At 27.2% G+C, this 17,351-nt stretch overlaps 1 protein-coding gene across 1 annotated transcript; it reads left to right on the top strand.

The window, feature by feature from the left end:
• The first annotated feature begins 399 nt into the window (after positions 1 to 399).
• On the top strand, positions 400 to 11,263 carry LOC123300440 (general odorant-binding protein 70). Its single transcript, XM_044883017.1, has 6 exons — positions 400 to 500; positions 1,298 to 1,391; positions 5,492 to 5,586; positions 6,940 to 6,975; positions 9,407 to 9,557; positions 10,789 to 11,263. Exons 1-6 carry the CDS (start codon positions 426 to 428, stop codon positions 10,872 to 10,874), a joined length of 537 nt encoding a protein of 178 aa, XP_044738952.1. The 5' UTR covers positions 400 to 425; the 3' UTR covers positions 10,875 to 11,263.
• The last annotated feature ends 6,088 nt before the right edge of the window (positions 11,264 to 17,351 follow it).

Raw genomic sequence — 17,351 nt, 5'->3', positions numbered from 1 at the left:
TGCTAGGCCTTTACTTACTACTTGAGCCTTTCAATATTATTCAGTATTCAACTATAGATATACAAGTTTTTTGATAATAATATAAAATCATATTTTATGAAAAATATTTAAAAAAACCATCGTTAAATATGTAATAATATTAGGTATAGATACTAAATAACTACATAAGTATTATAATGCAATAGGTACTTGTTAAGTGGGGTTTATATTGTAACGTTATAAGATAGTACCTAGTCGAAGAATTAAATGAAATGAAGGTAAAATTTCATTCATTGTATCAACAAATTTAAATTAAGTAGTATATTACCTATACTGATTTTTATATTTTATAATAATCAGTTCTTGGATGTTGTTCAAGTGAATTATTCAACGATTTGTTTACAATTTTAATATCTATCTTGTTTTTACCAATCTTAAATTTAACAATGGCAAAGCATTTAGTTATTTCAATTAGTATTGTTGCTTTTGTAACTGGATTTGTAAATAGTGCTGCTTCTTCTGTAAGTATAATACAAAAAATTTTATTTTGTAAATTTATATAAAATTAAACCATTTAAAACCGGTGTTGTGTACTATAACGTATGCAACTTAAATTACTCACTATAAAGTTCTTAATAGTTTGTTATTAGATAAATAAGATAGCGTAGTAATTCCAGGAGCTAAAATATATTTTAACTCGAACTTAATTAATGTTTAATGGCTTTGTTATATTTTAGTAAGTAAAATGATCGCTTCTCATATTTCATGTAATCTGGCGCATTCAAATAATTTACTTAAATTCGGTAAATTTTCATACACGGAGTTTATTTTTTTTAAAGTTTTTAGCTATTTTTATCAAAAACGGATTGGAATCCTAAAAAAACGGTAAAATACGAGTTTTGACCATCGTTTGAAAATCCGTTAATTAAGACGCCCTTGTAAAATATTAATTTACTCTTCGTTTGGACAAACAAATTGACTAAGAAAAACCAGGGATTAGTGAAAAATTACGTAAATTCCAATTGCGGAAGTTGAAATGAATCAAAACGAGGATATGATCCTTTCTGGTGGAAAAATCTATTTTCGAAAAAGTTCGGTTGGGAATTATTGACTTCTGAAATAAATAAAAATGCGTGTAAAATTTTCCTAAATTGACCGTTAGGTATTACTGATAATTTAAATTTGAAGCAAACTTAACACACTCGGTTTCGATTAATCTCCTTCGCTAACAAGCTGAAGAAGTGTCAATTTCTAAGTGATATTTACAAAGAAATATTTAGAATTTGATGAAATATTTTTATTTAACTTTCTTTTCAAGGGTAAAAGGTGTACAACTCCACCATTAGCTCCATTGCGAATTCAAAAAGTAATTGGAAGTTGTCAAGATGAAATTAAAATTGCAATTATTACAGGTAATTAACAAACTTATTATTATTATTTATTTTTATTTTTAAACATCAATCTCACTTTTAAGAATTGAGAATGATATAAAGTATGTGTAGATAATTTCAAAATGTATTATTTCCCAGTGCATCCGTTATAAAAAATGTAAATAATTTATGACACTAGTTTTTACAAAGTTTCTAATTTTACCATTAATAAGTTTCATCTAACAATAATGGATTTTATCTGACGATATAATTGACCTAATATACATTGAATCAGGAGTAAGGGTAACACTTTACTATGAAAATGAATTATCATCTCCGGAGACAAAGAATTGATTTATGTTACAGGAAAAGTTGACTCTTTCTAGGTAAAGTCGACTGTTACTGGTATTTTCAGTAAAAGTTAATTAAAAAAAAAAAAAAAAAAAAAAAAAAAAAGAAAAATGTTGAAATTTGATCAACATTTATAACTAGCCAGAGTTAACTATAGCTAGTAGTAAAATACTCTCACTGTAGTAAAAGTTTTGGCAAGGAAATAGTCTAGCAGCTAATAAAAAACCAATAAGAAAGGCTAAACCTTTATTCAATAAAGTAAGGATTGTAAAGTAAGTTATTAATAAGTTTACCTACATAGAAAAATTTAAAAAAACTAAGAAAAATCACTAAATACTAAGGGTATGTTCCGTAATATTCACCAGTATACTGTGCAGTACTAATGACGCCATACTGGTGAATCGTTCCGAAATATACTGGTCAGTGCGTGTATATATATTCTTAAATATATATTCTTATTGTATTCATGTATTACGAGTAAGTCTTTTTCAGAAGCCATAATTCCTTCTTAATGAACAAAAAATAAATAAGTTTTTTGCACAAACACTCGGTGAACACATGTACACTATCATGCCCGTTTTACCAGTACAATATGACGTCATGAGCACTGCCTAGTATACTGGTGAATATTACGGAACACACCCTAAAAAAGGTGTGTCTATACGACCATTATTGTGTGTTTAGCGTGAGTTTCGCGTCAACATAATTTGGTAATATATTATTAAGTTTTTTGAGCTTTTCTCAGATTTTCTGAGGATCAGTGAATGAACTCAATCGTACTATAAACTTAATTTGTACTAAAAAAAATAAAATAATATTATGCTCACGTTAATTATCTACTCCAAATTATCTTAACGTGAGACTCAAGCCAAACACACGATAGTGTCCGTATATTCTTCAACTAATAGAAATGTAGACTATCATTTGTTACAACAAGGAATCTGACATAATTATTACACTTAACTTAATTAATTTACTTTCATCCACTTTTATTAAACCAGAGGCATAATTAACTCAAATAGGATAAGTGTGTTTATTTATTTCCAATTAACTGTAACTAATGTTTTTAGCAATAGGTTACTCTGCCTAGGAAGAGTCAACTCTTATTACAATTGATTTTTCCTGTAACATATATACAAATGAAATATCAATGTTATTATTCAAAATTAGTTAAATAATGTATTATTTTTATACCAATGCAAAAAGAACAAATGTTGTATTGGAATCGTAATAGGAGGTAACATTTTTATAAAATAGAAAACAAAAGTAGTTTTTATGTGCAAAAAAGATGATTAGTTAATAAATTAATTTTTACAATTATTTAATTGTTAATATCTATCTCCATATCCATTAATTAAACGATCATAAATATAAATATGTCATTTTGCTTTCACAAATATTATTAAAAGTAGATATAATCAAATCAGTGTGCATAATAAAAAAATCTAATAAGACGTTTTATAAATATTATGTTGTTATCTAAAATGTTTAAATATAATATTTATTTATATTTAAATAAAATATGTAAACTACTTTCGTTTTTAATTTATTATTCAAAGTGCAGTAATATTATTATTTATTAATTAGGTATTGGGTACTAGATAGTTGTTTATAACTATACAGGTAATTTTTAAAAAAAGTTTCCGACTAATCTTTTCAAAAAACGGATTGATTTGATACATGGACTGGGATATCAGAATTGGTAAAATCTGGGTCTTCTTCGGAGGAAATGACAATATGTGTCCAATTTTTTGTTTCGAGGACTGGTACCGGATGAAACAATGATTATACTTGGTTTTACCTATATTTTTTAGTAGAGTCTTTGTCGTAAAAAAGCAACTTTTGTCTAAAAATTGTTTTTCATTTATCTCAATTTTTGCCATCTAAATTTAGATTATAAAGTTTCTCAAATAAAATTTTTAGCCAACAAATTCTCAAAATAGTATTTTTTTGTGCATATCCTTTTTTTATCGAGAAACAAGCAACTTATGATAAAGAAATACACAAAAAATTTTTTTTTTGATTTATTAAAAATCGTAAAATCAAATTTTGAAAACTAAGGCCCAAAAAAAGAAATTTCTTTGAAAAAAGTTTTTTTCTGATTTATTAAAAAATCGTACAATCTGGTTTCGAAAATTAAGACCCAAGAAAAGAAAGTTGGACATCGTTTGACCCGGAATGTATCCTCGGAAAATAAAATTAGACAACTTGTTTTCATTCCCCCCAAGAATAAGAACACTCAAATTCTACCGTTTTTTTATATTCCAATTAATTTTTCATAACTGGAAACATAAAAAAAAATAATCTTGTATATATTATTACCTACATCTATACTAACTTACATAGGTTAAATTCTTACTTTTAATTTTATTTATTCGATGGGTTAATTTCCTTAGTAGTGTAATAAACCTAATTATTAAATGTGAGATTCTATGATCTATATGGGTGATCTCATGATCTTTATAGTTTAGTGTATAATTATGAAACTTTCCCATCTATTTTCTATTATTGCAAGATATTTTTTTACTAAATAAGCACAAAACGGTTGGAAATTGCTACATCACATTTATTCTCATGGTCACTATGATAGGTTTCTATACAGCGGAAAACCGCAGCGATTTTATCTGTTCAACCGTAGTTTACGATTTTACGATTTATAGTTATTATGATCATATAAAACAGGTTAAAAATAAAGGATTCTCTAGAACACAAGGTTTTTAAGTTTTTACAAAATTTGTACTAAAACATCGTGCGGGTTAAAATCTATTGTGTTTTTGGTGTCTTGAATTTTTCCTGGAATAGGCGCGCCAAGTAAATATTGTATTTTTAGTAAAAATCTTAAAAAAATAATATGTTCAAATAAGTTGTTTTAACTATTGTATGAAAATTTTGAAAATATGAAATCTTGAACAGTACCTACTTAAATTATGTTTAAGAATATTTTTTTATTTTTTACAAAGAGAACCTGTAAATTTTTTCGATATACTTAGCAGCTAACTATCGCTGGACTTTGAGCAGTCAGATGACGATAAAAACTTTGACATTTCGTTGATTTACTATAGAAGTACCAAAATTATTGTATTTTGATAATGAATACGCCTGAAATATTTAGCAAATATTCACGTTTTGAATGAATGCTCCAAGTTTGCAAGAGAAAAGAGACTGCGTTCATGTTTTAAAAGAATTTATCCGGTCAATTTAAACATCCGAAGGTACAAAAATGTACCTTTGTAAGATTATATTAATTATTGTAAGATATATCTATCAAAATTGATGGATGAAAGACGTTCGTATGTATACCAAAATTGTGTAGATTTATATTTATCCCCTTTCGAGTAAGGTAGTAAACCCAAACGGTATACCATTAAAAACGGTTAACAATTTTTTTTCTTATATTTTAAAATGTGTGACTTGTGTAGGTTATTAAAAAATAAAAACCGATCATTTATGATAAAAATTGCAGAACCTATAATCTTTTTCCAACATTCTATAATATAAAATTTTCTAAAACCGCTATTTATTAAATTTCCAAATTATAAATTAATGCTACTCTTGAAAACATTTTAACAGTAGCAGCCTGGTGAAATATTGTTATTTTACTGTTTTTTAAAATAATTGTTACGGAATTCTAAATGTGATTATTTCAGTCTAATAATTTTATAAAAAAATGTTCTTCAAACACGAGAATCTGAAATTACAATTATGTATGTAATATATTGTGTAATATTTGTTAATAATTTTTACATTTATTTACAATAAATACTATAACTTTTATTTATTGAAATTTACAGAAGCATTAAATGTATTATCAGAAGAACAAGCACTTCAAGGCAAATCACGATCAAAACGGGAAACATTTACTGATGATGAAAAGAAAATTGCTGGAGTAAGTTAACTTTTTTTAGTTGTAGTGAGCTTTACTTTGTGGAAATTAATATAATGATTTGAAGTTAAGAAGGAATTCACACTCATATTAAGTGGAACTAATTTTTCATCCCATACTTGCTTAACTTGCTTTGTCTACTGGCTGGAAGATTGCGGGTTCGAATCCAGGTAACGGTAGTGTGAACAAAAATACTTTATGGGGCGGTAAATTTATCACACTGTCGTCGCTTGGATAAGGACGAAGTTACCGACTCCATCCACATCATTAAATTGATTGTATATTCGCTTGTAGTTTAACAAATAAGTAAAGATTACAAATAATGATGTGGATGGCCTCAGTTATAGACGAGATCTGAAAAACGGAGATTAAACTCAATTATTTATTTATTTATTTTAAACGCCAAAATGTGTCCGTCTGTCTTATTAATATACCATTAAATACTTAAGGTAAAAAATTATGTTTCTCATTTTTGGAATTGCCACCTAAACCCGGACGCACGTGCTATAATATCTATTAAACAGTTCCAATCTATTTAAAACTTAAATAAGCCCCCAAATTATAAATTTTCAATTCAAAATTCTACACCCGTTCTAAAAGAGATGTATAAATTAAAAGTAGAACTTCGTACCGTAAACGCACAAATAATTTTTTGTGCATAGTTGCAAATTAGTAATCAGGATTTACTTTAAATATTGAAAAGATTTATTCCTTAAAAAATGGAAGTAAAAATCCTTAAAATTTCTGTTAAATAATAAGTGATAGTACAAACTTCTCTCTCAATAGTTTATATTTTTTGGAGTATTCGGGTGGCCATTCTATAAATAAGGGGCTTAATTTTTTATCTTCTATCTTACTACGAAAAAAATCTTGTTCCTAATTGAATAGATTTTTTTAATAGGTCTAAATCGTACTTATCATCCTTATTGAACCATAGGCAGGCTATTCATTATTCAGTACATGCAAACCGTTAGCCCATAATGAAGCGAAATTTCTATAATTTTTTTAACTGATTATTTTGGAGATTTCTCTGTAATAAAGAAAATTGATGTTTTAACCGTATCTTAAGTGTCGATTTTATGGAAATCTGGTTGTATACGATTATTTTTTGTCTGTCGTATGATTTTAAAAGATAGTTATTGAAAACAAATAAATGACAGGGAAAAGAAAATCGTTGAAAAACGTAGAAAAACTCGAGCCATGGTTAATTCCTCATTTTTCAAAGTCTGGCAAAACGATAGTAGAAAAATTCGCTTTATTATGGGCTTACGGTCGAATATTATAGTAATCAAAATAATAAGTTATTCAAATAAAACAACAAAACAATTAAATGTTTTTAATTTTTTTTTTTTACAGTGTCTTCTGCAATGCGTTTATCGTAAAGTGAAAGCTGTAAGTATATGTAAATGATTGTTACATAGTTCAATTAGAATTGATTGTGTAATCGATGATTAATGACAAATAAAAATAAACAATTGCGATTTATATTAAACCTATATGCAATAACGAACAATTGCAATTTTTTATACAATTTTGAATGATTACATTAATGGCAGTTGTTAATTGCGGTTAGGAAGTTTTTTTAGTTGATTTTTCAATGAATCAATTCATTTGGTGATTTATTATCTTTATTTTTTTGACTCAAAGAGTACATAATACGCAAGTAAGACAATTGTCTTAAGCGACTAGACGCTGTTCATAATGAGTAAAATATTATTTCTTTTCATTTTGTAATAACTCATACTTTCTTTAGAAAACAAACAAACTTTTTCATTTATTACTCTTCGTTCATGTTTCTAAAATAATATAAACAAGCCGTGGGTAGTGGTGGTTGCTATATGCTGGAAGAATCTTCTTCTGAAATAAGTGTTGAAAACCCCGAAATAATAAATTAATCGGAATGATATTTTATACAAATTACGTTGTTTTGGGAAATGAAACGGCACACACAGTCTTCATTAATTTATGACATATCATAAAATGGCAGGCCATACATTTATTATTATACTATTAGTTATTTGTATAATTAACAGCTAACAAAAAAATGTGTCTGTTACATCTACTCCTCGATCGAATGTTATGGAATGCCGGATCATATTGCCGTTAATACGCTCCGATCGACACCTCAACGAAATGAATATCATTATTTGTTCGCGCTATATCGATCAGGAAAAAGTGACCACGAACGTACTGTGTATGCACACACACACACACACACATACTTCTTTCTTCAAATTGTACTACTGATCGAGAAGTCTTAAGTTTTAACCCTGGTGTTGCCTATAATAATATTTTTCAAGAACTTCCAATATATGTGAAAAACATTTAATCTGTAAAAGAATCATTAACTTAAGCTCTATGTTAGGGATAATTCTTTACAAATGCAATATCTGAAAATGTATTTTATCAAATTGTACGAAGTATACGGGACAATGGTAATTATTCTTGATGTAATTAATATATTTCACTGACATTTGCTCTAATGTTCCGGGCTTAAGAAAATGTTATTAAAAAAAACATTAATGTGAAATAGTAACAGTTATCCTTTACGTAAAATTTTTAATAATTTAACACAAAGCTACCGATTTCACGCAAATTGATGAAATACTACTTTAGAATATTAGAAAATTTTTCCATCAATATGTGGGATCTCTAAAATTATTAGGTCAACTAAATGGGTATAATGCATAAGATGGCTGCATGCGAAAACAGAGGGTACCGTAGCTAGTTTTATTATGATGTGAAGTTATATAATGGTACTATATCTACGGACCAAACCACTTTCAATAACATTTAAGACTGTGGCCTAATTATTACGAGACAAAATGTCCTTTTCTTGTTTGTCTGTTCTTTATGTAATGACACAAATTCATTCAATCACTATAAAATGTTATTTTTAATTATTAAGAAGAGATATAAATGAATACTTGTTTTACATGTAATAATTATCATATAATAAATACTTAAGGTAACTTTCCATTTATAGATACTCCGTAGATAAAACTCAAGGTCCATTCATTGCACAACAGTCATTGATTGTGTTTACATCCAAAATATCTGTAAAAAGACTAAAATATTTGTAATATCTATTGCTTCTTGTAAGTTAAAACGTTAAATAATTAATTCCTCTCTATGTTTTTTAAAAAGTTGTCTTTTAAAGTCAAATAAAACACACAAGTAGGGTGAGTTCCCATGATAGTGGTTTCATTGGAAAGAAAATTTTATACTGAAGGTCTAATATAGGCAACGTAGTTGGCTCAAATGAACCGTAGAGTGTGATGGGAAACAAGAGTAATGATCTTATGATACCCTGGTTTGTTTGTACTTGCTTAAAAGAAAAACCTGCGCCGATAGAGTAAAGTAGATAAAACACAATAAGGTGTCCAAAAGATTTTAGCCTATTTGGAAGTAGACATTCTCAGTACTATTGCCGGTAAATGGACTCAGATATTAGACAAAGTGTATGATTATAGATAGGCCTTTCAGTTGGAGCTTCATTTGAATCATTCGCCTACCTTTATATTCGAAGCCATGTTTACATTAACGTCGAAGAAAGTAAATATATAATTATATTTTCTTTGATATTATTTTATTTGTCTTTCTTGAAGTCGGTGGCCAAATGTTTTAGTTTTTTAAAATTATCAAAGGTTATGCTATTTATAAAAAACAATACAAGCACATATATTCAACTGTCTATTTGCAAGGTATTTCAACGATTAACTCAGTCAATTGTCTATTTTTACTTGTTTTTTCTTGTCTTGTATTTTTACACTCTAAAATAGTTTTTGTGTTTTCTTTCATATTATAATTATATCTGTTTTAGGTTGATCAAAATGGTTTTCCAACCACACAAGGATTAGTCAACTTGTATACAGAAGGTGTTGCAGAACAAGGGTATCTTGTAGCCACATATCAAGCAGTACAACAATGTTTAGGAACTGCTTATAGAAAGCATACTAACTTATTTGAAAAAGGTAAATAACAAAATTTAACATGGCCTACAATAATATAATTAACAGAAGCTGAAATCGAGTTGAAATTAAATCAATGATATTAAATCTTAGACAATTAAATTTTTAGATTAAAAATTAAAAGGATAAAAGAAAAGCCATTAAAATTTAACTTTTAATTTTACCAAAACGCATTCATTTTTAAGAAATAAATTCATTACTCTGAACACTAAACTGCAAAAAACATCTTAACTGGATATACAATAATATAATTAAAAAAATTACGGAAAAGTTAATATCTATCAGGACGATAAAAAATTTTTAAATGTATCTGCAACGATTTGATTAGGTCTGTGTAATCTCTTAACGAAAACCACCGTTGAAATTCGAATATCTTCAAAAAGCTGCGAGATCATAATACGATATAGTGATGAGGAAGTTTTGTGTTCTAACATTGAAAGAGTGAATGTTTTTTTGTTTTCTGTATAAGCCTTGCATAATACAGGTTATATAGAAGCTATTTACTAAATTACAGGAGTTATTTTATTATTTAAATAGGTTCAGTATCACGTACTGAATGTAAATGTACAAAATGCTTACAAAAATAGGGGGGGAGGGCCTCCATTTGAAGAAAAACTGTTTTAGGCTATATCTCTATAACCGTGCACTTTAGACCAAAAATGCTAATAACTTTTATTATAGATAATTAAATTACCTACCTTTTTTGTAAACTAACTTTTTTATTTGTATCGCTAACCGTTTATGACTTATACAACTATGACGATTTACTTATTGACTATTTGACCGATATGTCTACTAATATTTGTTTAAACAAGATAAATGATAATAACTTAACTTTTGAATCTACTTTCTTAAAACATTTACTTTAAACCTTTTTTTTTAAAATTAATACTTCCCTCTCCCAATTTGTAAGGATTTTGTGTATTTACTTTCAGTACGTTATGATAACCTTTTTTAGAAAAAAATTACTCCTGTAAATTAGTACAAGAGGAAATTCTCAATTATTTGTAGCTGTATTGCAACATTAAACGTGTTATAATTCAATTCAATTCAATCAATTGTATCGTTTTCCATTCTCATAGACCCCTTATTCTTATTAACGCTACCGTATCCCTTTCTTGTTTGAATCAATCCCAAGGAATCGATATAGACCGCTTTGGGAATGACTGGTATAGAGTAATGTTTAAAAATTTACATTTTGTTTTTTACTTATAAATAAAATTATTTGTTTCAGATGCTCATAAACACTGTGATGTTGCTTTTGATGTGTTCGAATGTGTATCTGATAAAATTGGTGAATACTGTGGACACACACCTTAAATAACAACAGCAACAACAAATCGAAGAAACGTGATATGAAAAAGTTTTATATTTAACAAGTATTCTAAATATGTTTAAAATTGGGCTCATTATCTACACAACTTTACGAAAACTTTTTTTAAGGACTATAAATGGCATATAAATTCAGGTGTCAAAATTTGAAATAGTATTTCGTTATTAATATTAGTCGCGGAAACGAAACACTAAAAATAGTCAAAGTTCGAAAAATCTGAATTGTACGACGGATTTGAATGAGTTATAAGAAAGTTAAGTGGATTTCGTGTTCAGCGACCCCAAAAACACTCTAGTAACAAGTTTGGAGTCATTTTTACCACTAATAACCGAATTGTATTTATGAAAATTGCATATTTTTAATTTCTTATTATTAATGCAGGTCACAAAATTTCCTGACGCTCTAACGAATCGAATGCAGAAAACCGCATTCAAATCCATCTTACTGTTCAAATTTTCGAGCTTCAGAGCTTCGTTGCTGCGATTATATACTCTATAGGGTTGGGCTAAATAGGTCGAAAGATGCGCATATTACGTACCTTTATTAAAATATGTTAGAAATTAATTTGTTTGTTCAGTGTTCGTTAATACAATGGACTAAAATTTAATGTGAAAAAGTTAGATGGTTGAGAAATCACTTTGAATATGAGGGTTTATTTTTAAAATTTAGGACATACCGGGTCTCTAAACTGGGCCCATTTAAGTAATATAAAGTTAAAATTATTCATTCATAACAAATACTGTACATTTAAATGAAATGATTTTCTCAAGGAGTGATTACCGAATCATTTTTTGGTGCGTTTCCAACATTTTATTCATATTCGCAATACATTAAAATCATAGATTTACTCATACGCACTACAATGCATATTTTGGGTTTTATAAAATAATTAGAATATTCTACGATTGTTTTTACTTCTGTTTCGTAGGATTTAAGTTCGATTATTGAGAAAATTAACAAAATTATCTTTATTCATCCATCTTAAATGGCAGATTAAAAGAATTATAGAATTTATAGATTCTTAGACTGTTAATACTCATTTACATTGTATTTTCATATCAGTTCCATCGACACAAACACTCATCATAAAAAATCGTATATTTTTGAATAATAAATTTTTCTGAAACAGCTTGTCCGAGTCTGAATGTCCGAGTTTCATTCATTTTAAAGATATATTTCTAGACAGAAGAAAACTTTTACCATCCCCTACCGCATTAAGGTAGTTCCAGCATGAAATCACTTTTCGACAGATTTGGCCGAATTTTTTTCTCCGGTTTATAATAGCTTTATTTATGAATTCCTAAAATTTCATAATTTTTGGCCGTTTAGATCGCGAGATATTTAAAGACAAAGTTCGCGATTTTGAGGGTCATGTCCCATTTAAAGCATGTAAAATGTCCGGTCTCTCCAACTATTTTTTATGATATTATTATATATTGAAGAAAAAGTAGAAAAAAATGTTTATACAATAAAATTCTAAAAAAAAAAATTAGAAATTAATTTTCACTTTCGAGATATTAATTTTGACGTAAATTGATCGAAATTGGGACGTTGGCATAATTATTTCCCATTTTAAACGGTCAAAATTTCTGAAACTTTGGGAATTAATAGTAAGCATTATTAAATTCTTAAATTTAATTTTTCGTTAAATTCTGTCGAAAAAAAAATTGTACCATTGCTTTAACATAGAAACTGCAAATACCATGCTGGTACTACCTTAAATTCTTAAATTTAATTTTTCGTTAAATTATGTCGAAAAAAATTTTAACCATAGCCTTAGCATAGGAACTGCAGATACCATGCTGGAAATACCTTAAGTCGAGATTGAATATGGTATCGTACACGAGATGTAAAATTTTTTTTGTAAGAAAATAGGGGTATTATTTCTTTTTTTTCAAATGCGCATTTAAATATTTTCATACGAGCTTTTTTTATTTTAATTTTAAACTATTTAAACAAAATTATTACATTTAAATTGGAATATTATATCTTCTTGGGAAATATTAGACACTTAGAAAAATAGCATTATTTAAAAACAATATCCTTTTAATTTTAAACTTTAGTCATATTTTCCAGATGAAATTTTATTAAAATATTTAAAAGAGTTTAGACTCGAAAGAAATTTTAAAAATAATATAAATGGCTTACAGAAGTTTTAATCGATTTCTTGCAAAATAATCTTTTCACACCATAAACGCTTGTATATAGTATGAAAATACACCAAAATAGAATTAAAGAATAACTTTTCGCCGCTTTTCAATCATCGATACAAAGCGGTAGGAAATGATTCAAAAATTTAGCTTCAGATTCAAAAACTAAAAAGGAAAATATATAAGGATAAATTATTCCTCTACGACTAGTTTTATTTAATATACAGCTGATGGAAATTTCGGTATAATTTTAATATTTCGGAATGGTTTTTCTATTTTTTTATAGTGAGTGTATTTACAAAAATTTTAGTAGGTATATTTTGCACTCAATCCTGTATTAACCAATCAATAATTATATGTGGTATCTTTTATCACAATAAATGGATATGTCAAATGTCTACTTGCTAATTAAGGGTTTGAAAAATAGTTTACAGTTATTAATTAATTACTGCTTACTAAAATAGTTACCAAAATAATTAAATTAAAAATGTCTCTGTGATTTTTATCAATGTCATTAAATAATTTTTGTAAAATTAATTATTCAATGTAAAATTTGTAAAATATATATATTTATATAATAAAAAAGCTAAATGAAATATGATTTTTAAGTTATTCGCCAATGAGTGTAGAGGAAAGTGTAGGAGGTACCAAGGATCAAAAAGCACAACGAAATACAACGATGGAATAAAAATAAGCTCTATATACTATCATTTTTTTGAGAATTCAAATATTAAGGAGCTTAAAATAAAAACGTGTGACCCATGCTACAATGTGTGTGATACAAGGTAAAATATAGCAATGTACCAAGGATCGCACGAAAATTAATCTAGGATTACCCCACGGAATTTGTAATCTTTACAGTCCACTCTAAAAACGGAATGATGGTCCATAGAGATTCAATTCCCAAATACCCAAGCTATCAGTTGACATGCAATTTTTCCTCGTCAGATTCATTGTATTTGCGCAGTGATTCAAAAGAATGTAGACTTTATTTTGGGATACCTTTTATTTCCTACATACAGGTTATAAAAACACTAAGATAAGAATTAAGTCTGCTTTGAAAAAAGGTCACTAAGATAAGAAGTCTACTTTGATAAGAGGTCACTAATATAAGTCAACTTGGCCAAAGAAGAATTTAAGGGATTAGGGAATTTTTATAAAAAGCAAGCAATTTTTCGTTTATTTATTTTGCCATTAACAATGCCTGGTTTGACAGCACTTCATGACTCTTTTTAAAAGCGTTTTGACATAGTCTTTAGTGCCTCGATGCTCAAAAGTGATACCACGCTATCGTAATTTTAGTTTCTACATCAAAGGTACGTAAGGAGAGCTTTTGATTGTTAATATCTCAAAACGTCAAAACAATAGCATTTATAGGGTTTATGTTCAAAATTTGGTTGGTTGAGAATTTTTTTTCTCTTTTCTTGATTGTTTGTAAAGCAGCTAAATTGAACAAGTTGTGTAACTCAATTTAAAGCTATGTCAAAGGTACAGCAATCTTTTCAGCTGTGATGTTAGTTTTTTGCTAGCTACCAATTATGTGCTTAATTCCGGAACCAGGACTCCACATTCTTGAAACCTATTAGAGCTAGGCTAATTTTTTTGATCACAAATTTGAAACGTATGACCCCAATTTAGTAGGATTACATACTGGTTTTATCAAAATTTGATAAAATTTGGATGTAATAGAGCAAAATTAAATTTTTTGGATTCTGATGACGCCATAAAGTTAAAAATTTCAATTTTTTTGATAAGACAGGCAACTTTGATCCGATTTTGTTGAAATTATTATTGAAATCCACTAATTTCGGGTCATTCTTTTCAGCTGTGTGCTATTTTTTTCGCTAGCTACATTTGTTTGGTTATAGTCTATGTCTAAAAAACTTACATCAACGTTGAGACTTTGTTTATGATTCTATTTATAACCATTTGGGAAACAAACTGACCAGTCTTGGCAGCGAGACGATATCTTTCACGAGACCTTAATTTATTTGATTACACCTTATTTGATTTATAGTCTCATGTCGATGGATATCCGAATCAACGCGAACGGACTCTTCGAAAATTTCACTTTGCAAGAGGAAATTTTTGAATTCATTGCTCTTATATTACTATTTATATAGAAGTAGAAACCTTAATTGCAAATCTATAAACCACGCATGTGAAGTTGCGGTTACAACTATAGTTTGTATTGATAATAAAACGGATATAAAAATCACAATTAAGTACCGGCTCAAAATAAAATACAAAACACTTGTTAATTTTACAAATTAGCCTTTATTATATTAAATTTATTTATTTTTTTTTTTAAACAATAACTTATTTTATAAAAAGATAAAGATCAAATTTTTATTAATTGCAATAATTTAAATTGTAATGTTTTGTTGTTGTTGTTGTGGGTAAGAAGTCAGTGTTTGTAAGTACAATGCCATTTTAATGTACCATCATCCCATCTCATCTATACCATATTATATGTAATATTTATTATTATTTAACTGTATACTTACCTACTGTATTTTTTATATAAAAGATATATAAGTAACTAAGCCAAGGCAATTTTATTTAAAGAATTCCCAAATTAATAATAATAATATAATTTTATAGTAAAATATTAATTGTGCATTAAAAATTTATTTTTTTTTCAAATTTAATTAGCTATCTATAGAGATAAGAAACATATCTTCTTCCAATAAGCAACAGTTGATTATATTAATAATCTTCAGCCAAGTATATGATATAGATCCAAAATACCTCGAATAATAATATTTTGTATTTAAAACTGGAAGGAATTTAAAATTAAAAACTGGAAGTTTTTTGTCGTCTTTAAAAAATTCATGAATGACGTTAGTGAGCACTAAGAAGGGATTTTTGGAAATTCATCTAGGGATCAAAAAGGGGATGTGAATTTCGTATATCGGAAACCCATGTTAATAATTTTATAGACAAATATAGATCAACGGTTGCATGTTTGTAATGTTACCAAGGGTTTCTTAACTTCATGTGGTTTATATTTACAGAGAATTTTAATTATTCTGCTATCTTCTCACAAGTGGCATGCTGGGGAAACGTCTTTATAATTTGAAAGATAATTTTAAAATTAGTAATATATGTTTTTTTTTTTAAATTTTTACCCCAAACAATATTAATCAACTAAACAAATAAAAATGCGAATATTTTGTACTTTTTGAGTCAAAATTACCTTATTTACAAAAATTTATTGAAATTGGATATAAAAAAATTTATCGATTTTTTGCAATTTTTTTATGGGGTACACTTCTTCACTTTGAAAAAATCGAGAAAAAGGAAAAAAAATTTTGTTTTGGAATTTGATGAAACTCTGTGGATGGGGTAATTTTGATCCAAAAATTGTTATCAAAATATTACATTTAATTTATCAATATTATTGCATTTTTATGTTTTTTAAAGGTATGAATCGATAAACTTTTTTCATATATTCACAAGGAAATAGCGTTTAGATCATCGTTTAAGCAATTTTTGTAATAATGAGAAAAACCCCAAAAAGTAATGAAATACTCATTGCCACCAGACAAAAATGGTATAATGCACCTTGAACATTGTGTATAAATACAATTTAATATGGATATTTATTTGATGAGAAAAATATTAGAAATAATATTTTATAATATTTATTAACATTTTATACACAGATTGTGTTCGAGAGATCTATTCGTTCAAATATAATAAATTATTATAATAATTTTTATCTTGTGAGAAATTTAATATTATCACGTAAATATATTGTTCTTTTAATTCATACAAAAAATAAATATATAAATAAATAATTAAATTTTATATAATTTATTCATTTACAAAAAACATATTCATTATTTAAAAATAATATATATTACAATTATATTTAAAAAATATTATATACTAGAGTGATACACACCCGCTTCGCTGGGTTTAAAAGTTTGGTTGAAAAAGATTGCTCTCGCTTATCCCCTTTCTATAACACTCGAAATATTGGTAAGAATTGTTTTACACAGCTCAAATATATGTATGGTTTTCTATTTTTGTAAATGTATAATAGTTGTAATTATTGAGTATTTCAGAAAAGATGTCCGTGAAGTATTTTATATTGACTATTTTTACAGAAATCTGTAATTTATGGTAATGTCAAACTAAATTAATTAAAAATTTTTTAAATAAATATATCTTTATAAATTATATCTCATGTGTTATTCTGAAGCATGAACTATATTGCTGTACAGTTTCATTAAAAACTATTCGCTAGTTTTAGCGTAAAAGCGTAACAAACAAACAAACAAACAAACAAACATGCTTACTTTCACA

Source organism: Chrysoperla carnea, chromosome 1 (genome assembly GCF_905475395.1).
Source record: "Chrysoperla carnea chromosome 1, inChrCarn1.1, whole genome shotgun sequence".
Taxonomy (NCBI): Eukaryota; Metazoa; Arthropoda; class Insecta; order Neuroptera; family Chrysopidae; genus Chrysoperla; species Chrysoperla carnea.
This window is presented reverse-complemented; position numbering and strand designations above follow the sequence as displayed.